Source organism: Sminthopsis crassicaudata, chromosome 1 (genome assembly GCF_048593235.1).
Source record: "Sminthopsis crassicaudata isolate SCR6 chromosome 1, ASM4859323v1, whole genome shotgun sequence".
Taxonomy (NCBI): Eukaryota; Metazoa; Chordata; class Mammalia; order Dasyuromorphia; family Dasyuridae; genus Sminthopsis; species Sminthopsis crassicaudata.
The window spans coordinates 453,918,188-453,939,894 of record NC_133617.1 but is presented as its reverse complement, the minus strand read 5'-3'; the positions used below and the strand labels follow the sequence as shown (position 1 = coordinate 453,939,894).

The 21,707-nt window shown below is 34.7% G+C and overlaps 1 protein-coding gene across 1 annotated transcript in view; it reads right to left on the bottom strand.

Moving 5' to 3' along the window:
- TEK (TEK receptor tyrosine kinase) overlaps nt 1–21,707 on the bottom strand; it is a 167,224-nt gene that overhangs the window by 104,363 nt on the left and 41,154 nt on the right. Inside the window, exons 2-8 of the mRNA XM_074280794.1 lie at nt 21,173–21,484; nt 16,025–16,135; nt 14,052–14,204; nt 8,432–8,563; nt 7,959–8,099; nt 5,344–5,472; nt 684–835 (exon numbers count right to left, since the gene is read on the bottom strand). Coding sequence (XP_074136895.1) covers nt 684–835; nt 5,344–5,472; nt 7,959–8,099; nt 8,432–8,563; nt 14,052–14,204; nt 16,025–16,135; nt 21,173–21,484 — 1,130 coding nt within the window. The remainder of the gene's footprint in view (nt 1–683; nt 836–5,343; nt 5,473–7,958; nt 8,100–8,431; nt 8,564–14,051; nt 14,205–16,024; nt 16,136–21,172; nt 21,485–21,707) is intronic.

Here is a 21,707-nt window from a genome sequence, read left to right as displayed (position 1 = left end):
CACCATCCTTTATTGAGTTAAAATTAGTCCCTCAAATTCATCTGGAGATTAGTCCCTAGCTCCAGGCCACAAAATCCCAATATAATCAAAAGCTGCACCACAAACCTTCACCAATTCCTAATCAGGAGAGCCCACTGAGAAATTGGTTCTTTTCAGTATAAACCTATTTTTGCTAAAACCTGGCTTTGCTAATCCCTTTAGAGCTAGCACTCTGGGAGATTATTTCTCAGTGTACCAAACTTCTATTTTCGCCATAGACTTCACCTATATTCATTTGGGATTGTGAATTATTTCACAAAGTTTGCAACACTGGGATCCCATTGCTGTCAGGGGATCTTTCACCTTCATTTCTCACACCTCAATATAAGGGCAAAATGTCATTTCTAAAATAGAATGATATTTCTAGATGATACTCAGAGATTCCCATCTCCTAAATTGGAGAACTACAAAAAAAAATAGACTAAGTCCAATGATTATGAAGGAAAAGAGATTGAGTGAAAAGGGTACCAATTTTAGGAATAAAAACAAACCTGAGTTCAACTCCGGATTGGAAAAACCTGGGGGGGGGAGGGGAATTATCAAAAATCTATTTAAAAGTAATGTTCTTCAGGATGATTACCTCAAGAAAAGCACTTAACCATTTTAGATGATAACAATAATAATGATATTATTATATATCTTACTTGCAGCACAGTTCCATCTGGTTTCACCAGAGTCATTTCTTCAGCATCAGGCAGTGGATAGCCAGAGGCTTTGCAGATAGGGTTGAATTTGCCACTGTTTACTTCCATGTGGTCAGGTAAATCTTCTATTTGAGGAATGATTCTTGGAGTACCTGAAGAAAAGGGAAAGCTGGTGTGAAACCTCATTTTAGGATAGTTTCTAGTTGGTATAAATGCAAAAAGTAAATGTAAATTACTCAAGATTTGGGACTATTTCAATTTTGACTTTATATCCTCAGTTATTATGTTGTATTGGAAACATAATAGGAATTATATGGAAACGTTTTTGGCACAGTTATATATGTAGAAATTTTCCTTACACATAGTAGAAACATGGAATAGACTTGACATCTCTTCCCCCAAATCTACTATAGTATATCTAAGGAGAAACAAAGAAGAAATCCTTCCTTTCGAGAGAACCTAAACATCTTTTCTTCTAATAATTATATAAAATATGGTATGGTTTTTGTTATAATTAATATCAGTAAAATCAATTTATTTTAGTAAAAGCTATGCTGGATACTGTGAGTTAAATGACAGGTAATGGATAATGATGATTGTAAAAAATAAAAATAAAAAAAAAAAACAACCAAAAGACTAATAAAAAAGCCTAATGTTTACATAGAAAGGATTCTGAGTTTCAATGAAGAAGAAAATAGTTTTTTGTTCTAAAACTATAATTTTATAATTCTTAATCAACAGCTAAACTGTAAATATTGATACCTTTGTGAGAGAACTTTTTTTTAAGTCAAAGAGCTTATTTTGCTGTTAGAATAGAGGTATATATAACTTAGATATTTACTTGACTAAAAATCTTATAGGGAGGGAAACTAAATAGGGCCAGGTTGTATTCCAGCATTATAATTATTAATTTTAACTAATTGTCTTTTCTTTTTGATGAAATTCAGATAAAGTCCTGACTATTATCCTGCTTTTATTCCTCTGTATCCAAAGTTCTGTAAACTACTGCACATATGGATAAAAACAATTTCTTCTTTCAGATCAATAAAAGTTTTAGTATGTAAGATCATCTTCTTTAATCTTATTGAAGTTATTATTGGAACAATTCCAGTAGCAGACAGAACAAGAGGAATAAAATGTACCTAATCTTAATCCTATTTGATTTTGATTTCAATTAAGTCTTTATGGTTTGAAAGCTTTTTTTTTTTCATGTTGAGTTGGAGATTATGGGATTTGGGATGGTGGCATCTATCTGTCTGTCTATCTGTTTTTATGAATCAGAAGATTGCCAAGAAGATTGTGGTCAATCTAGAACCAATTTGAGCTGGTTGAGTTAGTTTTCTGGGATATTATGGACCTGTATTTATAGCATGGAGATTTGTTATCAAAAAGAGATAGCAAACTTCTCATATATAATTTAAAATTCCAGGTCATATCTTCTTAGATATTTGGTAGATACTAAATTTTATAGCCTACAGTGGTGTATTGCAGTGTGGCCAACATTTTTTTGCATTGATCACCTAAGTTATGGCTTCTTAAAAAATAACCCTTCTGCAGACTGATGACAATAAACTGATCTTGAGTCATCTTCACAAATGTTACATCCAGAAAAAAAGTCTGCATGACTCAATGATGACTTAATATTTTTTTTCTTGCTAAGTTCCTGCCAATGATAACCACTGAGAGTCTTTTTAAGAACTCTCTTGAATCATTTCATAAGCATCATTCTGAAATAAGCTACTTTAAGTTATAGTGTACAAATACAAAAAAAAAAAAATGTGAACCTATTATCTGCTTTGATATTGATTGGTGAAGTAATGGCTGCTTATTACAAAAGGATTTTTGTAGGTTTGGACCCATTTATCACATATGTTAAGAATGGTCTTTTTTGGCATGCTATTTTTCAGTAGTTGTCTTAGAATGCCGAGCCTTGTATTTTGTTAATATTACATAGGGTTTTGTAGGTGTTAGCTTCCAGTGACTGATATTACACAGTAAGTCAATAAACACTTATCATCAACCAATTACTAAGTGCCAAACATTGTACTAACTGCTAGGGATATAAAAAAGATCAAAAGACATTTCCCATTACCAAAGAGTTCTCAGTCTAATAAGGGAGACTTTGAATGTAGTATTACATATTTTGCCTTCCCCTTCCTCCCAGAGCTATTGCATCACCTTCCAAGTCAGATCAATGGAGAATATGCCAGAAAAAAGTTGTCACTAGGCTCTGTGCTCCCTAAAACCATGAATTCTCCCTAGGCATTTTCTACTCTGCTGTTTTTACTATTTCTTTCTGAGAATATAATTAAATCATCATTACCACTGCCTGTGCAAAGATTGGGCCAATAGACTTCCCTATTTTTCCCACTCACCATCTTTCTCATTTCAAAGACCAAAAGTTTCTTCTTTGGTCACCATTTCTCTATATGTGTTGTTGCCTCCATTAGAATGTAAGCTTCTCAAGAGAAGGAAAAGTCTTACTTCATGATTAACATAGTAATGTTTGGCACATAATACCACTTAGTTAATTACTTTTCATTTGTTCTTCCAATTCAGTTTTGATTTCAGAATGAAAATAAATCTTTAAAGAATCAGCCATAAATTTCTTCTTGATATCTTTCTGAGCAGAAGAATATTTGTAGGCCTTTATCCATTGATTCATTGTGCTCTTCAAAGTCAAGACAATCTTCCTTGTCATATATTAAGAATTTACATACACGTTTTGAGTTGAAAAGTTATTGTAGTTGTTTGGTTATTTGTTTAGGACTTAAGATTTCATCTGTGTAGAGAAATCTTAGCACTGAAATTCTTTGCACAAAAGCAAGATATCATTTTATATGTAATTTACAATTTTAGAGACCTACGGCACTGAGAGGCTAAGTAACTTGCCTATGACCACATAGCTGTCAGAAGGAGGATTTAAACAAATCTTGCTATCCTTTCTATCCATGTTGCCCCTCTTCTGTATTATAGAGACTTAGGAAATCAAATGTTAATGATGTGTCATTTGGCATCCTTGGAAATGTTCCAATATTAAGTAGAAGTGTAAAGGAATATACCCCCAAAGGGGAACTATCCTGATTAGGATATGATATTGCAGAAGGATATTGGGCAGGATGGAAATGACTAACTTCCCTATTTCTTTTTAGATCATCACTATGATGACTTCCGGTCATTCAAGTTCATAATATCTCCGTTGCCTCCCATATCTCACCAACAGCCAAATGTTATTAGTTCTATATCCATAGTACCTCTGAAATCTGTCTTCTTCTACGCAGCCACATAACCAATACCCTAACTATTAGGTCCCCATCATTTCTTATCTGGACTCTTGCCATAGTTGCTTATTTGGGGAGGAGGGGGAGGGAAGAAGGGGGAGGGAAGAGGGGGAGGGGGGGAGGGAAGAGGGAGAGGGAAGAGGGGGAGGGAAGAGGGGGAGGGGGGGAGGGAAGAGGGGGAGGGAAGAGGGGGAGGGAAGAGGGGGAGGGAAGGGGAGAGGGAAGGGGAGAGGGAAGGGGGGAGGGAAGGGGGGAGGGAAGGGGGGAGGGAAGGGGGAGGGAAGGGGGGAGGGAAGGGGGAGGGAAGGGGGGAGGGAGGGGGGAGGGAAGGGGGGAGGGAGGGGGGAGGGAAGGGGGGAGGGAGGGGGGAGGGAAGGGGGGAGGGAAGGGGGGAGGGAAGGGGGGAGGGAGGGGGGAGGGAAGGGGGGAGGGAAGGGGGGAGGGAAGGCAAGGGAGGGAAGGCAAGGGAGGGAAGGCAAGGGAGGGAAGGCAAGGGAGGGAAGGCAAGGGAGGGAAGGCAAGGGAGGGAAGGCAAGGGAGGGAAGGCAAGGGAGGGAAGGCAAGGGAGGGAAGGCAAGGGAGGGAAGGCAAGGGAGGGAAGGCAAGGGAGGGAAGGCAAGGGAGGGAAGGCAAGGGAGGGAAGGCAAGGGAGGGAAGGCAAGGGAGGGAAGGCAAGGGAGGGAAGGCAAGGGAGGGAAGGCAAGGGAGGGAAGGCAAGGGAGGGAAGGCAAGGGAGGGAAGGCAAGGGAGGGAAGGCAAGGGAGGGGGTAAGGGGGGGGAAGGCAAGGGAGGGAGGGAGGGGGGGAGGAAGGCAGGGAGGGAGGGGAGGGAGGGAAGGCAAGGGAGGGAGGGAGATTTAGATTGGAGAAAACTTGGGGAAAAACAAATGAAAAAGTAATTATGTTTTCCTTAAAGCCTGAATCATGAAAATAATTTAGGATTAAACAAACTCAGACCAATAAAGGATCATTTCATTCTCTCTTTTATATTTTGTCCATTATCACCTGTGTTAATGGATGGTGTTAAAAGATGGAATGGGGTGCTTCATGAAACTTTAGGGGGAAAAAAAATCAGATTTATTGCCTTCTCAGGGTCTTTGACTGGATTCATGACTGATTTGCTTCCCTGAAAACCAAATTTCTTATCTGGGAGCATTGAAGGAAAAAGGATGAGCAATTATTCAAATTCTGGGAGATTAATTGGAATACAATAGTCTGCAACCTAAGGATAAGGCACTTACCTTTCCTACCAGCAATGATGACAAGGTAGCAGAAAGAGTTTCAGAGTTTTCTTGCCCCAGCAGAAAGGTTATACCAGTAAGGTCTATTGACTTATCACCCTGGAAGAAGGGTCTTGATTACAGTGTTACCTTGCTTTACCTTCTTTTTCACATTGTAGACCATGCCTTTTTGGAGGACACAGGCATCCTTTGAATCGATCACAGGTTCCCCCATTGGTGCACTTACATCTTAGTTTGCAATCTGGTCCATAAAAATCAGGTTGGCAAGCTGCAAACAGTCATTGAAGAAGATGAAAAAATGTTAATAATGAAATCAACAGAGAAAACCAAGATTCTCTAGTGTTAACTTGTTAATGTCAAAAATATACTGTGCTTAACACAAAAAAATATGATTTTTATTATTGCCACTCAGAAAACAAAACAAAACTTTTTTTTAATGAGTAGTGGCAAGGAGTTCTACAATTTAAATATTCAATAGAAGAATTTTCTAAAATGTTTTCAATTTTTGTTGGTTCTAAATAAGTGAGACAGTACTTATTGTGTGATAGAATGTATAAGTTCCTTTAGTAAAGTCTAACACTTATACCCCATCCTAGTGTAGACATGACTGAATTCAATAAGTCTAAGCCAGTGAATTATGAAGTTTTATGAAGTCTACCAAGCTTGGAAATGCTTTGAGTTACAGTCATCTGAGGACCAGAGGTAAGCATAAAATTGCAATTCACTAAAACTTTTGTGGGGGCAGAGAAGGGTTTTGATTAGTACAGCACAGAGAATACATTCACAAGAGAAATCACAGATCTTTTGAAAAAAACTAAATATAAGATTAGAGACAATGTACTAGTTAAGGAAAATTCATAGTTTCTAGTCATTGCAGCCAGGCACTCTTCTCCTAACTCTACTTACATATTTTGGAAGCCCCTAGGAATACTATAGCTTTTCAGGTGAAAAATAAGGACTTAATAACCTGATATTCATATTAAAGTTATTCTTTGGGGAGAGTATTTCTCCAAATATTCAAAGACTTTTGTATGACTTTTTGTATGATTGGTGTATTCATGATATACTACTGTTTGAAAGTTGTTGAGAAGCACTTACATACTTCATTAGGCAAAAGACAACATTTTTGGAAAATCTTCCCTTTCACGTACTTGGAGAAACACTCTCCCCAAATAAGAATGTCACGGTATTAATATGAATGTCAGGTAATTAATATGAACGTCAGGTTATTAAGTTCTTATTTTTTTAATGTGTGGGAAACAAACATTTCACCTTCCCTACTCCTTGCTAGCAACTTTCCACTAGATATTTCATAACTCAAACAATTCAGTATATACAAGCACAACAATTGTTTGTGATATTGTAGAAAAAAATCTTGGAAAGGTCAAGAAAATCTTTTGGAAATGGTGAATTCAAAGTTATATTTAGCAAAATCAAAATTATTACCAGCTTACCTGTGTCTAATTACCTTATTTAGAAATCCTATCTACACAAAAAAATCTAGCTTTTGAAGATTTTTTGGTGAAAATAATTGTAGAATGCTGAGTGAAATGAGCAGAACCAGGAGATCACTATACACTTCAACAACAACACTGTATGAAGATATATTCTGATTGAAGTGGATATCTTCAATATAAAGAAGATCCAATTCACTTCCAGTTGATCAATGATGGACAAAAACAGCTACACCCAGAGAAGGAACATTGGGAATTGAATGTAAACTGTTTGCACTACTGTCTTTCTACCCAGGTTACTTATACTTCGGAATCCAATTCTTACCATGCAAGAAGAAATTTGGATTTACACACATATATTGTATCTAGGTTAAACTGTAATACATTTAATATGTATGGGATTGCCTGTCATCTAAGGGAGGGAGCATAGAGAGGGAGGGAGGGGAAAATTTGGAAAAATGAATACAAAGGATAATGTAAAAAAAAAATTACTCATGCATATATACTGTCAAAAATATATAATTATAAAATTAATTTAAAAAAACAAAGAAAATAATTGTAGAAGTATTTTGATTCATTTTTAACTAGTTAGTTAATGATATTCATTAAGTACTGACTAGAGATTATGAATTTTCCTTAACTCCTGGTACATTGTCTCTAATCTTATATAATCTATCCAGCTATAGATAAACTGTATTTTAATTCTTTTCAAAAGATCTGTGATTTCTCTTGTGAATGTATTCTCTGTGCTGGTGCTAATCAAAACCCTTCTCTGCCTCAGCAAAAGACTTAGTGAATTGCTATTGTATGCTTACCTCTGATAGTCCTAAGATGTCAATCATAAATTCCATTGCCAGTCCTGTAACTCAAAGCATTTCCAGCTTGGTAGACTTCGTAAAACTTCATAACCCATTGGCTTGAATTCAGTCATGTTTATACTAGTAAAGGAAATAATACATTCCACCACAATAAGTAGTACTATCCCACTTATTTAGAATCAACAAAATAATATGCTTCTGTCTAAGCTATCGGATAATACTACAACTTCTCAAGAAATTAATCTCAATCTGACAGGAAGGTTCTTTTTATGATCTATTACAAAAGCTGCTCACCATATATTAATGGAGAAAAAAAGCATTAATTCTTAGGGATAGAAGAATATTTAGCTTTAATTCAAAGCCATGCTCCCAAGCAAAGAATAAATAAATCAGTTGTTACCATCCTTCAACCTTGACTAGAGCATCATTTTAATAGATGTCATCTTCTAGACTGCTTTAATTAGATATTATTAGGCCCATACCTTCATTGCATTGTAGACCCTTCCAGCCAGTGGCACAGGAACAACCATAAGGGTCCGGGAGACAGAACATATATGATTTGCATCCATCTGGTCCTCCACATTTCTCTCTACAGGTTCTGCCAAACATGTGCTCTTCACAAGCTTTGGAAAAGGAAAGAGCTCCTTCAGACTCAGAGACAAGCTTTCTAAAGGTACCATTCCTTTTACATAGGCTGGGCCTCAAACAATAGGGAGAAGATAAATGTGGCAGATAAATAGACATCTCAGATCATCTCTTAAATAGAGGCAGAAAAAGAAATCAAAAAGTCCAATTTTATGGCATGAAAATCAAAAAATAAAAATTGAACTTGCCAAATTGTCTGGATGACTAATTCTACTAAGTATAATTTCTGTATTTTCTTAGTCATTGAATTTTATGCATTTAAAATATGCATATCTTATGTGTCAAGATAATAGTGGATTTTTTAACTTACGCTTTTCACATGTCCTCCCCATAAATCCTGGAGGGCAAACACATTCTCCAGTATCTTCATGACAGATGCCATTGTTTGAACAAAGGTTACAGGAGCTTTGACATTCAGGTCCCCACTTTTCAGCTTCACATCCTTGGATTTCAAATTAGATGATTAGTAAGACTTTGGTGGGTTATTAGGCAGGCAAACAATTATATCACTAGAATTTTATAGTTTAAATTCTTTCCTCAAAAGATGCTGTAAGGTAGGCCAGTTCACATAAAATAGCAATATTTTAAAGGAATATCATTAATTTTAATTTATAGATGTGGAACTGAACCTCAGAAAGGGGAAAGGTTTTTCCCAGTTACATATCCAGAAAGAATTGGAAACAGGGATTGAACTGAATATTTTGACTGATCTTGAAGTCAAAATCAAGATCAGTGCTCTTTTCACTATGCGAAGTATTATCTTTAGTGTTCTGTGCTCTAATTTAGGATTTTACAGCCCATAAGAGGAGGATGACTTTAGAGCTTTTATTCCAACTTCAGTAGGGGAATTTACAGATACTAATTAATCCTTTCAGCTCTAACCTCATTTCCCAAATGGAAAAAAAAATTCATCCATAATGAATAGTAATTCATATTTACATATCACTTTACAATTTATAAGACATTTCCCTCCCACAAGCACCGAGATAAGTAGTGTGAAAATTATAATAAATGGATAGTACCTGTCATTAAATATGCATCCACTAATGATAAAAACTCACATTTATATAATAATTTTACTTTTGCAGAAGACATTATACATTTTGCCTCATTTAAGATAACTTATATAAGAAGCAGCATAGCAGTATGAAAAGCTGGCCTTGAAATTAGGAAGACGTAATTTCCTACCTTTGACACATACTAGCTGGTATCCCTGGGAAAGTCACTTAATGTGTCAGTGCTCTGGGAAACTCTAAGGCTATAATTTTCAGAGAAGGGATAGACTGCATTGGCAGAGGGAGTTCCCTCCACTTAAATTCCTTATGCCAATGAAATCAGAAATCCAATTTTTATGCCTATCCTTTCTTATGTGACTTTCATGACTGAGTTAGGTACTATTCTTTTTTTTCCAGATTAAAAAACCAAAACAAAACAAACTCAGAAAACTTAAATAATTTACTTAGGATCACATAGCTAGTAAATTTCTGGAGTTTAGAATTTAGGTTTTCTTAAATCCAGGTCTAATGCTCTATCCATTAAACAATATTGCTTCTCAGTTGTAAACCAATGGAAGGTTTTCAGGCTTTTTATATATATTTCTCCAGATATTTATTGATACATTTTATAAGTTGAGAAAAAAATGCTTTTCTTCCCATGTAGATTGCTATTGTAGAAGGTGTCTCTTCTAAGAAAAACAAAACTTCTGAGGGAACCTTGCATGACCAGTTATGGCTAGATTCTTACAACTCGTCACAAAGGAGCCAATATTTTTGTCCATGGCTATTCATTCTTAGAGTAGAAGTATTGGTCTTTTGTCCAAAACATATAATCTGCCTGGTGTATTATTCAATTTAGGCAAGAACTCATTGTTGTTACTGTTCTCTCTAAAGTAATCAGGAAGACTGTCAGTGTAAGACCATGTCTTGTTGCTTATCACTGTAGTCAGACACCAAATATCTGAGAGCAAATTCTTTCCCCCCTGCCCCCCAGACAACTGGGGTTAAATGACTTGCCCAGGGTCACACAGCTAGGAAGTCTTAACTGTCTGAGACCAGATTTGAACTCAGGTCCTCCGATTCAGGGTTGGTTTTCTATTCACTGTACCACCCAGCTGACCCCAAAATTCTTTATCTTAATAGAGTGAAAGGAACTGCTCGATTTATTAGCAACTGTTCAGAAACTTGGTGTAGTTCCTTTCACTCTACTAAGATATCTGACTACAGTGACATCACCAAATAGGAGCCAGCTATGAAAATGAAAGAAATTTTTGGCCTTGTGACACTGTTTTCATCCCCAACCATGATGAACAATTTTAAAAGAGAACTGTATAGTATGTAGGGCTAGAAAAGGGTAGAATTGTAGAATCTTATTGTATAGGATGCTTCAGAGAACATCAAGTTCAACTTATACCTGAATTAGAATTCCCCCAACAACATATATGGCAAATGGTCATCTAGCCATTGCTTGAAGAGCTTTAGTAACTGGGGTGAGATGGGTAGGGATGGGGTGGGAAGAGTGCACTATCTCCTAAGGAACTCCAATATATATTTTAGGCAGGTAGATGGCATAGTAGAAAGTTTAGATTCAGGAAAAATTGTTGAAATTCAGTCTCAGACACTAACTAATTATGTGACCCTGGACAATTGTGTCTGTCTCATTTACCTCATCTAGAATGGGAATAACAATAGCACTTGTATCTCAGGACTGCTCAAATAAGAATCAAATAAGATAATAATTGTAAAGCACTTAGCACAAAGCCTGGAACATAGTAAGTACATACATAGTTGTTGTTTATTATATTTTTGGTTAGGTCTATTTTTCAGCAAATTTTTCTTTACATCAGGCCTAAATTTCCCTCCTTGTAATTTTTCATCCATTGTAATTGAGTTTTTGCCCATGTGGAGCCAAGCTGAAAAAGTCTATTGTCTCTTCTATGTGCTTCAAGACAACTGTGTTCTCCTTAAATCTGTTTTTTCCCCAGCCTAAACATCACTATTTCTTTCAACCACTTCATACCTTACAGCCCTTATAAACTTGGTTGCTCTCCTTTAGAAGCTTTTCAGCATATTAATATAAGAATTCAGTTACTTTAACCTCCTCATTTTTCAGGTAAGGAAAAGTGAAATTTGAGATGAAGTTACTTATACAAATCTCACATTAAGTTAGATGGATCTCATACTTAAGTCCCTTGATTCCAAGACCAATGCTCCACATCTTCTGTTTTGACCTCTATCCTGAGTCCCAGACCCACATCTATAATTGTATACATATAAATGTCTACAAGACATACTTTACCTGAGATCTCACTAGCATCCTAAATTCAAATGCAACCTTAAATCCCCTTAAATCTATTCTTCTAACAACAATTCCTATGACACCACTATCCTCCTTGTCTCTGTATTCAGAGATATTCAGGTCCTATTGATTCCATTTCTAAAATATGAATTACATTTGTTCCCTCCTCTTTTTCCCATTGCTGCTTTAGGCATGCTACTGCTTTAGGCCTTAGGATTACCCTCATGGTATCCTCCTAACAGGTCTTCAAGTCTCTACTTTCTGAGCCTATAAGTTGCCCTTTATATCACTGCAAGACTTATCTTTTCATGAATAAATCTGACTATATCATTCCTATGCTCAAAATCTTTTGTTGCTATGATGCAATTGCTTGGTCATGACTGACTTCATGATCCTATTAATGATGTCATATCAGGCCCTTTAGTTCTCCACTATTTTCTAAAGTCTGTGCAAACTTATGTTCATTGCTTTCATGATACTCATCTATCCTTCTCATCCTCTGCCATCTCCTCCTTTTGCTTTCAATTTTTTCCAACATCAGGGTCTTTTGCAAAAAGTCATGTCTTCCTACCTACCAGCTAGGGCAGGAAGGGGAAGGAAAGGAGGGGAAAATTTGGAACAAAAAGTTATGCAAGGGTCAATGTCAGAAAAATTACCCATGCATATGCTTTGTAAATAAAAAGTTTTAATAGATAGATAGATACATGAATGAATAAATAAAAATAAGTCAATCTTCTCATTACATGGCCAAAGTATTGAAGCTTCAGCTTTAGTTTTTGCCCTTTCAAATAATAGTATAAATTAATTTCTTTAAGTATTGGCAGATTTGATCTCTTTGTTGTCCAAGGGATTCTAAAAAGCCTTCTCCTGTACCACAGTTCAAAAGGATAATTGCTATATGAAAATGCTTACCATCTCAGGGAAGAAAAAATGAGAAAAAGAAGGAAGAATTTGGAACTCAGATTTTTTTTTTGGCTGAAATATTTTTCTATTTAAAAAAAAAATTCAATAGTATTTTATTTTTACAATTACAAATAAAGATAGTTGTCAACATTCATTTTGGTAAGATTCTGAATTTCAATTTTTTCTCCCTCCTTTCTTTACCTCCCCCCTCTCCAAGACAGCAAGCAATCTACTATAGTTGATGTATGTATAATTATTTTAAAGATATTTCCATTTTAGTCAAATTGTGAAAGAAAAATCAGAACAAAAGGTGGGAAAAGTACAAGGGAAAAAAAGCAAACAAAAAAAAGGTGAAAATAGTATGTTTCAATCCACATTCAGTCTCCACAGTTCTTTCCCTGAATGCATTTTCAATTTTAAGTCTATTGGAATTGTCTTAGTCACTATATTGCTGAGAAGAGCCAAGTCTATCATAGTTGATCTTACATAATCCTGCTGTTACTATGTACAATGTTCTCCTGGTTCTTCTCACTTCATTCAGCATATAAGTCTTTTCTGAAATCAGCCAACTCATCATTTCTTATAAAATAATAATATTTCATTACCTTCATATACCATGATTTATTCAGCCATTCCCCAACTGATGGGTTGGTATCTATTCAATTTCCAATTCCTTGCCACCACAAAAAAAAAAAAAACTGCTATAAAAATTTTTGCACATGTAAGTCCTTTCCCTCCTTTTATGCTTTCTTTGGGATACAGGCCCAGAAGTGGCACTGCTGGATCAAAGGGTTTGCACAATTTTATAGCCCTTTGAACATAGGAACTCAAAAATTTTTTAAAATGAATATTAAAATTGTTTTTACATGTAATTAGAAAAAGTAAAATATTTCTTTAAAAGGACTAGTGATAAGTAATAAGATATATTTCTCCCATTCACATAGAAATTGTATCTCTGCCAGTATTATTAAAATCCTTTTGGTTTTTATCTTTGCAAAAACCATATATTCACACAATGCATTGTAAAAACAAGTTATTCTCATGAATAATAAAGTTGTACATTTCAGATTTAGAAGAAGTACCAGAGGAATACCAGATATGTTGGATTTAAGCATTACTAGTTTTTAAGATTAGTTTCATTATTTAGAAAGGACTGTTGGAGGAGAGAAGGTTGTAACTTCTTACATTATATCATATAGACTAGTATATCTGTCATATATAAAGCAATTTTAGGATAACACTGCTACTTTATAGATAGGGACCTATGATTTCTTCAATATATGGAATTCTGATATGAGAGAACATCTTATACTCATGCACAGTGCAGGTCATAATCTTCTCTGCAGTTTATTACCTTAGAGATTGGTCTAAAGCAACAAGAGATTAAGTTATTTGTCCACAGTCCACTCAATACGTATTAGAGATGAGACTTGAAGCCAAGTCTTCCTAGTTTCAAAACCAGATTTCTGTCTATTATACCAATAAACTTAAGCCACAAAAGAAACATATCTGTGATTCTGATGTCTCTTCCATGGCATCAGGAACAAAATTTGATTATAATATTTATTTTCTCTATAACTGAAAGTCATAATTTGAGAGTAAGAAAAATTGATTTGAAAAGTTGTTCAGGGCTTATCAACATGAATCCATCATGTTTAACTAAAAACTTTAGAAACAGTCAGGAAAACAACTTATGAATCCACACTGCCCAAAGCAGTTAACAAGGAACTTACTTCGAACTATCAAACGAGTGAAGGCTGAAGTGAAGAGATTTCCTCCTATGTACCTGGCTGAGTAGACACCAGCATCCTGAGGCTGAGTATTCACCACATTTACTTCTAGCATATCAGGTACTTCATGCTTAGGTACTGAGTGAATGAAAGATCCTAGGAATAGAGGAGCAACAATTTGGTAGAACACAAAATAGGTAGGAACATTAACCTTTTCCAGGCTCTTCCCCAGGTTTGATCTTCAAAAAGAAAAAAAAAATGTCATATACCCCTTCATAAAAAATTTTGACATAATTTTGTAGATATGAGAAAGAATATTGAGTTGTTTATTCCTTTACCAAGAATAGAGAAATGATCCCTGCAATAATTTTTTTAATTCCAATCTAAATATACATCAAACCAGATGAGCATTTTCATATACAAAAAAGAATTGAAAAAGGATGGTGCAATCCATTTATGTTAGGCTCTCCCTATCCTTATTGTTGTCATCTATTGTCAAACATATTTCTAATTAATTCAATATCTTTAATACAATTCTCTTTGGTTTTTTTCCTCCTAACTTCATTTTTAATAGTTTTCACTATTCATGTTGGTTATCAGTAACCTGATTATGTCTAACTCTTCAGCCCACTTCACTCCCACTACCTTCATCTTTATTTCACTTTAGACACACAATGACATATCATACCATGGATTTTACCAATTCCAAGATCTTGAACTTTAAATTTTCATTCTACAACCTCAGCTTATTATTATCATCCTTTCACTCACACTAAGCTTACCCTTTTTCTTTATTGTGACCTCTGAAAAGAGAACATATCATATATAAACTTTGCAATTTCTCCAGCACAGTGCTCTCTATACATAGGTGCTGAATAAATATGTTTTATGAGTGAATGTTTTTTTAAATTTGAAACTATTTTTGACAATTAAATGTTGCCTCTTTTCGCTTGTCTGCTTTATGACTAGAGATAATGTTATTATTGAGGTTTTTGTTTTATATATTGATTAACCTTTCCACCGGTACTCTTAATCCTATCTCTTCTAAAATCCTTTTTATTTTCCATTCATCCCCTTTTTCTTTTTCTCTTTCACCTTGCTTCATCTTTATTTTCTCTTTTTATATAGATTGCCTTTTTTAAAAAAGTATGTTAAATCTAACATGATAGTATTAACACTGCTTGTCTGTTTCCTTCTGAACTTTCTGTTGCTCTTTTCTCCGAGTATTTCTAAAGTACTCCATTGACAATCTTTTCTTTTTTTTTTCCCTCTTTTTGTACTTTCCCCTGCAAATCTCCCCCTGAAAAATAAAAACCTCAGTAATAACATATACTAATACAAAAGCTGGTTAAAAACATCTCTCATAGATCTAAGCATGATCTCACTAAATATAATTATTCCACATAGTGCACTTGATTACTATAGATCACATCCATCTATGCCTTCTTAACCCATATGATTTTTGTTCTTTTCTTTAATTAAATTCTTTATAGTGGATCGACCTATAGTATTAAAATTTTCTTTGCTTTCTTAAAATAAATTGGAGATATAAACATAACACTAGGATTATCTATCATGAATCACATTTTTTCCAACATCCTTTGAGTTATTAGTAGTTTTGGTTCTTCTTAGTTTGGAGCATGACCAAAATATTTTTAGTGTTAAAAAAAAATGTACCTTTGTTAGAAAGAGTAACTTCATATCATCAAAAACATTGCAAAGTAGAAAGATTCTATTTTGACAACTGATGATGTCAATTTCTCAGTATACTAATGAAAAACAATCACTATTAGTTCTATCAAACCAGAAAAACTTTACATATGGAATAGGCTATGGATTTTGTCTGGGACCAATATCCAATCTATGAAAGTAAAGAGGTAATCATCAGGAAATTTGCCATAGTAATCTTTTTAGTTTGGCTTTGTTTTTGTTTTGCCCACAGTAACACTTAAAATAGATTTGAAAATCCTACTTACCATTTTTGTAAATTACTGCATCTTCTTCCTTCATTAACACTTTTTTGAAGGAAATATTCACATATTCTCCTTTATTCACAGTCATAGTTAAAGTGTCAGGAAGGAAGGAAGCTTCAACAACAACCAAAAAGAAAAGTATCAAAATTAATACCATGTTTACTCCAAAGGACATTTTGTGTACTATATAAGTTATATTAAGATTTAAATCATTGGATTTGTTTGTGTGACATGAAGCATCTGATAGATAACCCTTGTTCTGGTCTCTCAGTTCATTGTTAACACAACAGGACATTAAAAATGGTAGAACAAGCTTGATCATCTATTTGTGTGAGCTTGAGTAAGTCACAGCCCCTTTGTTCCATTTATAATGGAAAGGCAATCATTCTTAACACTTTTCTGCCTCTCTTAGAAAACAATTTACAGTTATTTAATATGTTCTCCTTTGTAAATCTAAGATGTGCTTCACATTGCTTTTATTCCACTGGTGAAAAGGGATCTGAACTGTGATCCAGCAACACTGATTTGCTTAGTTCTACTTGTGGCCACAGAACAATGTCTGGGGAGGAAGTGCAGGCTGTGAACAGAGCAAATACAATAGATGTCCTGATCACTTTGAATACATGGGTTACTTATGGTTATTCGAATTAGCAAATCTAAACACTGGATTAAAGATGACTAAAAGAACTAAAAAGTGAATGGGACTGATTGGGTGAAGTTTTCTCAGTAAGTCACATGATCCCTATTCCCAGAGATAGAAGGTCAGACCTAAGATAGAAAATTAGAGGAAGTGATGTGACCCACAGGAAGCAGACAACATTGGTGACCATTGGTCAAGGATGATTACTTCCTTTTAGTCTATCCAATGAAGAGGCTTGGGTCTTTTGCTATTTAAATACCACCAAACAAGAACCTTGTTAAGTTCCACCATTACATAGTGGGAGCTGGGATGGCTCCTGGGGTGTGCTTCCCTGGGCCTCTCCTTTCAGGGACTAAATAAATGCCATATCAATTTCTCTTTGCTAATTTGTGATTTAGTGCTGATTTCATGAGAAAACTAACTGTCTGAGCTATTGAATTCTCATTGGTACTTTCTATATGCTTTGTATGAATGTCGTTTAGTTTATTATGGGACTTTTTCTTCTACATATTGTATTCTAGAAAGGAACCTAGATTTTTCCAATGGGCTTTGCTCCAATGTATTTTTAACTTGGTAAGTTTTAAGTATCATTAACTTTGTATTATGTGAGACTGACATTCACAGATAGATTCAACCAAATCAGAATTTTAGCCAAAATAGAGGGATTTCTTCTTTCTTAGCTTCTTTTTTTTTTTCTAAGCAGTTTTTCCCAAGAACGTCCAACCTTCTGTAATAGTGCCTAAATATTTCCTAAGATTTGATATTTCTACCATAAATTAATGTATGGGTCTTTATCTCATAAGATCATAGAATGATAGAATCTCTAGAGACTCTAGAGATATATTATCAAGCCCCCAAAAAAGAATGGGTTCAGCATACATATTGACTTGAGAGCAGTTTTCTAATTTAATGTGCTTTCTACTTTATTCTGCTGCTTCACACATTTTAAATTTGATAGCAATTTTCAATAGGTAATAGAGTAACTTAAGCATAATTGAATTATTTCCAGATGTTCACTTATAAGAAGTAAATTATTAATTTTTCTGTATTTTAAATATTTCCAGTATTATAATACAATGCTAGCAGTTATTTAAGTGTCACAAGTAGTAGAGGCAGCCAGGTGGTATCGAGCACTGAACTTGAAGTCAAGGATATTTAAATTTAAATGAATCCTCTGACAGTCTCCGTATAAGCTCAAGCAAATCTTTGCCTTAACAGTAAAATGGGGATGATAATAGAACCTGCCTCATAGAATTATTGTGAGGATCAAATGAAATGATATTTGTAAAATGCTAACAGTGCTTGGCATGTAGTGAGAGCTTAATAAATGTGTGTTCCCTTATCCTTACCTTCCTACAAGCATACACACACACACACACACACACACACACACACACACACACAATTCTACATTTGTGCCAAAGTCCTTTTGCTCCATTGGATGTGGACATTTAGGTACGTTTGGGAATCTGACACCTAAATCCTGAATTTCAAAATTGTTACAGGGTCATAGATTTAGAGTTGAAAGGAACCTTAAAGGCCAAGTTATCCAATACCTTCAAACAACTAAATGATTTGCCCAGATCCCACAGTAAGTATATGAACCCAGGTCTTCCTGATCCAAGTTCAGCATTCCACCACACTATGCCATGCTGCCTTAACATGTTATCTAGGTTGAATATAATTGACTACTTTGATGTGATACATTAAGTGTCTAAATCATTTTAAGACAATTTGGCATATGAATATTGCAAATGAATTTTCTTAAGCAATGAGCAGAAACATTCTTGATGATATGCTAACATGCTATTATTTAATATGCTCTGAATTCTATATAGTATTTTGTTACATATATATGTAAAGATATCTTCCTAGAGATTTTCTTTTATACCCAATATACATTATTGCCCACTTTCATGCATTTTTGCTTTATTATTAAACTAACACATTATACAAATAAGTGATACATTAATGACTAAACGAAAAAATGAATTGATTTTACATAATTCTGAATGTAGCCAGTGATTAAATGAAACAAAACATCTACATATCTTTATATCCCTAGTTATCCATATGTGTCTCAAGTGCAATTCCTGAGATATAAAAAATGGGTATTGAGGGGGAATTCCACTTACCACCTAATTCATATTGCCAATTTGGGAAGACAGAAACAAATAATTTCTAATGGTCTCACTGCTCACTGGAGTTAAGCTTCACTAGTCTTAGAGTCAGAAGCCTGGATTTGAGTCCTGATTCCAATAGTGATTAATTAATTGTGTCACCCAGGAGAACTCATCAACCTTTTTGAATCTCAATTTCCTCAAGTGTTCTAAACTCTAGGCCTAGAATTCTATCTACTCTGTTTTGCCACCTAGCTACTTCCTCATAAAAACTAGTTATATTACTTAATGTGGAACAAGAAAATGGTATTTACACACATATATTGTATATGAGTTATATTATAACATATGTAAAATGTATAGGATTGCCTGTCATGAGGGGAGGGTTTGGAGGGAGGGGGGGATAATTTGGAAAAATGAATACAAGGGATAATATTATTTAAAAAATTACTCATGCATATATACTGTGGAAAAAAATTCTAAACAAAATTTAAAAAATAAAAAAAAACTACTTATGTGACTTTGGACAAATAAATTTACTGCTCAAGAATCTGATTGCTATATTTCTAAAATGGACTAAAATTCTCTGATTCTAGGATAGAACATATAAAGGATCCTATTCTCACTTGGAATTCAATTATTAGAAGACTAAATTATTTTGTTAACTAATGGTCAGACAAGGAATTGGGAAAATTAGTTATTTGACATTTCTGGGTTGTTTTATTATTATTATTATTATTAAAGCAGCAGTTATATAACTCTCAGATTTTCTTCACTGCAATTATGGAAACTTTAGCAAGCTTTTTTGCACAAGCCAAACCAAAGTGACAGATGTGAGGGGAAAAAATAGAGCTGAATTTTCAACTATTGATGGTTTTGGCACACCTAACATCCCTTTGCTCAACCTCTTTTCCTTCTCAGCCTGGTGCTGAATAGCTGCATTCCTGGGAATTTCTGTTGTGCCTTTTTCCCATTCACCCTGATGTCATTTACAGGTGATCTTCTTGTAAAAGAAACTTAACCTTCATTTATAGAGATATCATTCTCTTTTGCCTAAAAAGTTGATTTGATGTACTTCTAATTAAAACCTAGGATTTCTCAGTTAGTTAATAAATATTCTTAGAAAGAAAAGAAATCTATAAGAAGCAATGGTCTTAAAGTTAAAAAAAAAAAAAAAAAAAAAAAAAGGATCGAGTCATATGACCTTGGGCAAATTTTCAGGGTTAAAAAACTTCTGGACCTCAGTTTCCTCATGTATATAATGAGGAGATTGGACTAGTTCCTTTTAGCTCTAAATCCATGGTTCTATACTCTTTTCCAATAGAACTGGTATGTGTTCCCCATAGAGATTCCTTTTTAAGGAAGTGAAATACAATGAAAATGTCAGATATTCAGTTATTTATTTTACACCTTATGTGTTTATTATTATCATCATTAATAATAACTAACTTTATATCTTACTATACTAACTTTATACCATACCATACCTAATTTTATATTTTACCATGCAGCAGGCACTATGTTAACCAATTATTACCTCATTTGATTCTCACAACAACCCTGGGAGGTAGGTGCTATTTTTATCCTCATTTTATAGATTTGAGGAAATTGAGGCAAATAGCAGTAAAGTGACCTTCTCAGGGTCACACACCTAGTAAGTATCTGAGACTGGATTGGAACTCAGGTTTTCTTGACTTCAAGCTCCTATATTCTAACTATATAGTGATATAATTGGCCCTAATAAACCACATTAGAAACCCTAATGAAATTATGCTATCCTGTGAAATTTCCATTTTCCCCCAAACAGTTCTGTGACTCTAAAGTAACAAAAGAGTTTATTTAAGAGAGCATACTTTCATTTTAGGTCTTGATAATCAATTATGGGAGGTTCTGAGTTTGTTTTTTTGTTTTTTGTTTTTGTTTTTTTTGAAGACAAAAATTCTCCACTTGGCATGTATTTCTCCCAAAATCAAAATTTTTTTTTTACCTCTCAATTATTCCCGCCATGACTACCTATCATAATAGCCCATGGGCAACAACTACTCTCTACAAAGCAATGAATGAGGCCAGAGAACTGAATTTGAACATTTCTGAAATGAACAGTTCTAACATTAATCAATTTTGCTGATTTTCCCCTTCGACTTGTAATGTGCTTCTTTTTAGAAAGGCCTAATTAATTCAAATAATACCAAGCACCCTGATAAAACCAAAAGAATCTTGATGTTCCAAAAGTCTTAGGGAGATTTTAAACTATTACTTCTTTCTATATACATTAATCTCCTATCTTATATTGATGTCCAGTTGATGGTTTTCTTTTGCAAAAACAGTTATTGTTTGAATTCATATAGATCTAGTTGGACTCGATTTATCTATCTTTTGAAATCCCATTACCTTGCTGCCGCATCTTCATTGTTCGTATCTTTATGGACTCTCCTCGGACTTTCGCTTCACAGTAGTATGCACCATTGATCTTGCTAGCTTTTTCCCTCTTCCACACAACCTTTTTAGCCCATTCTCTAGATTCATCTTGAGTAACTTCCAGGGGCTCCTGATGCTGGGTCATCAAGGCTTCAAAGTCTCTTCCTATAGTGATAAGCTCGTGAGGACGCCAGCCTGTGGCTATACAGGTGAGAGATGTTTCACCATCAGAGACAAGGGGTAAGGAATTAATCAGGATAAGATCCATTGCAGCTTCCACATTACCTGGAGGGGGAAAAAAAGAGATGGAATGAGAGGAAGTAGTAATTGAAGTATAATAATCAAATATTTAGGGTTTGTTTTTGTTTTTGTTTTTGCTGAGGCAATTAGGGTTAAGTGACTTGCCCAGGGGTCACATAGCCAGGAAGTGTTAAGTGTCTGAGACCAAATTTGAACCCAGGTCCTCCTGACTTTAGGGCTGGTGCTCTATTCACTGCACAACCTAACT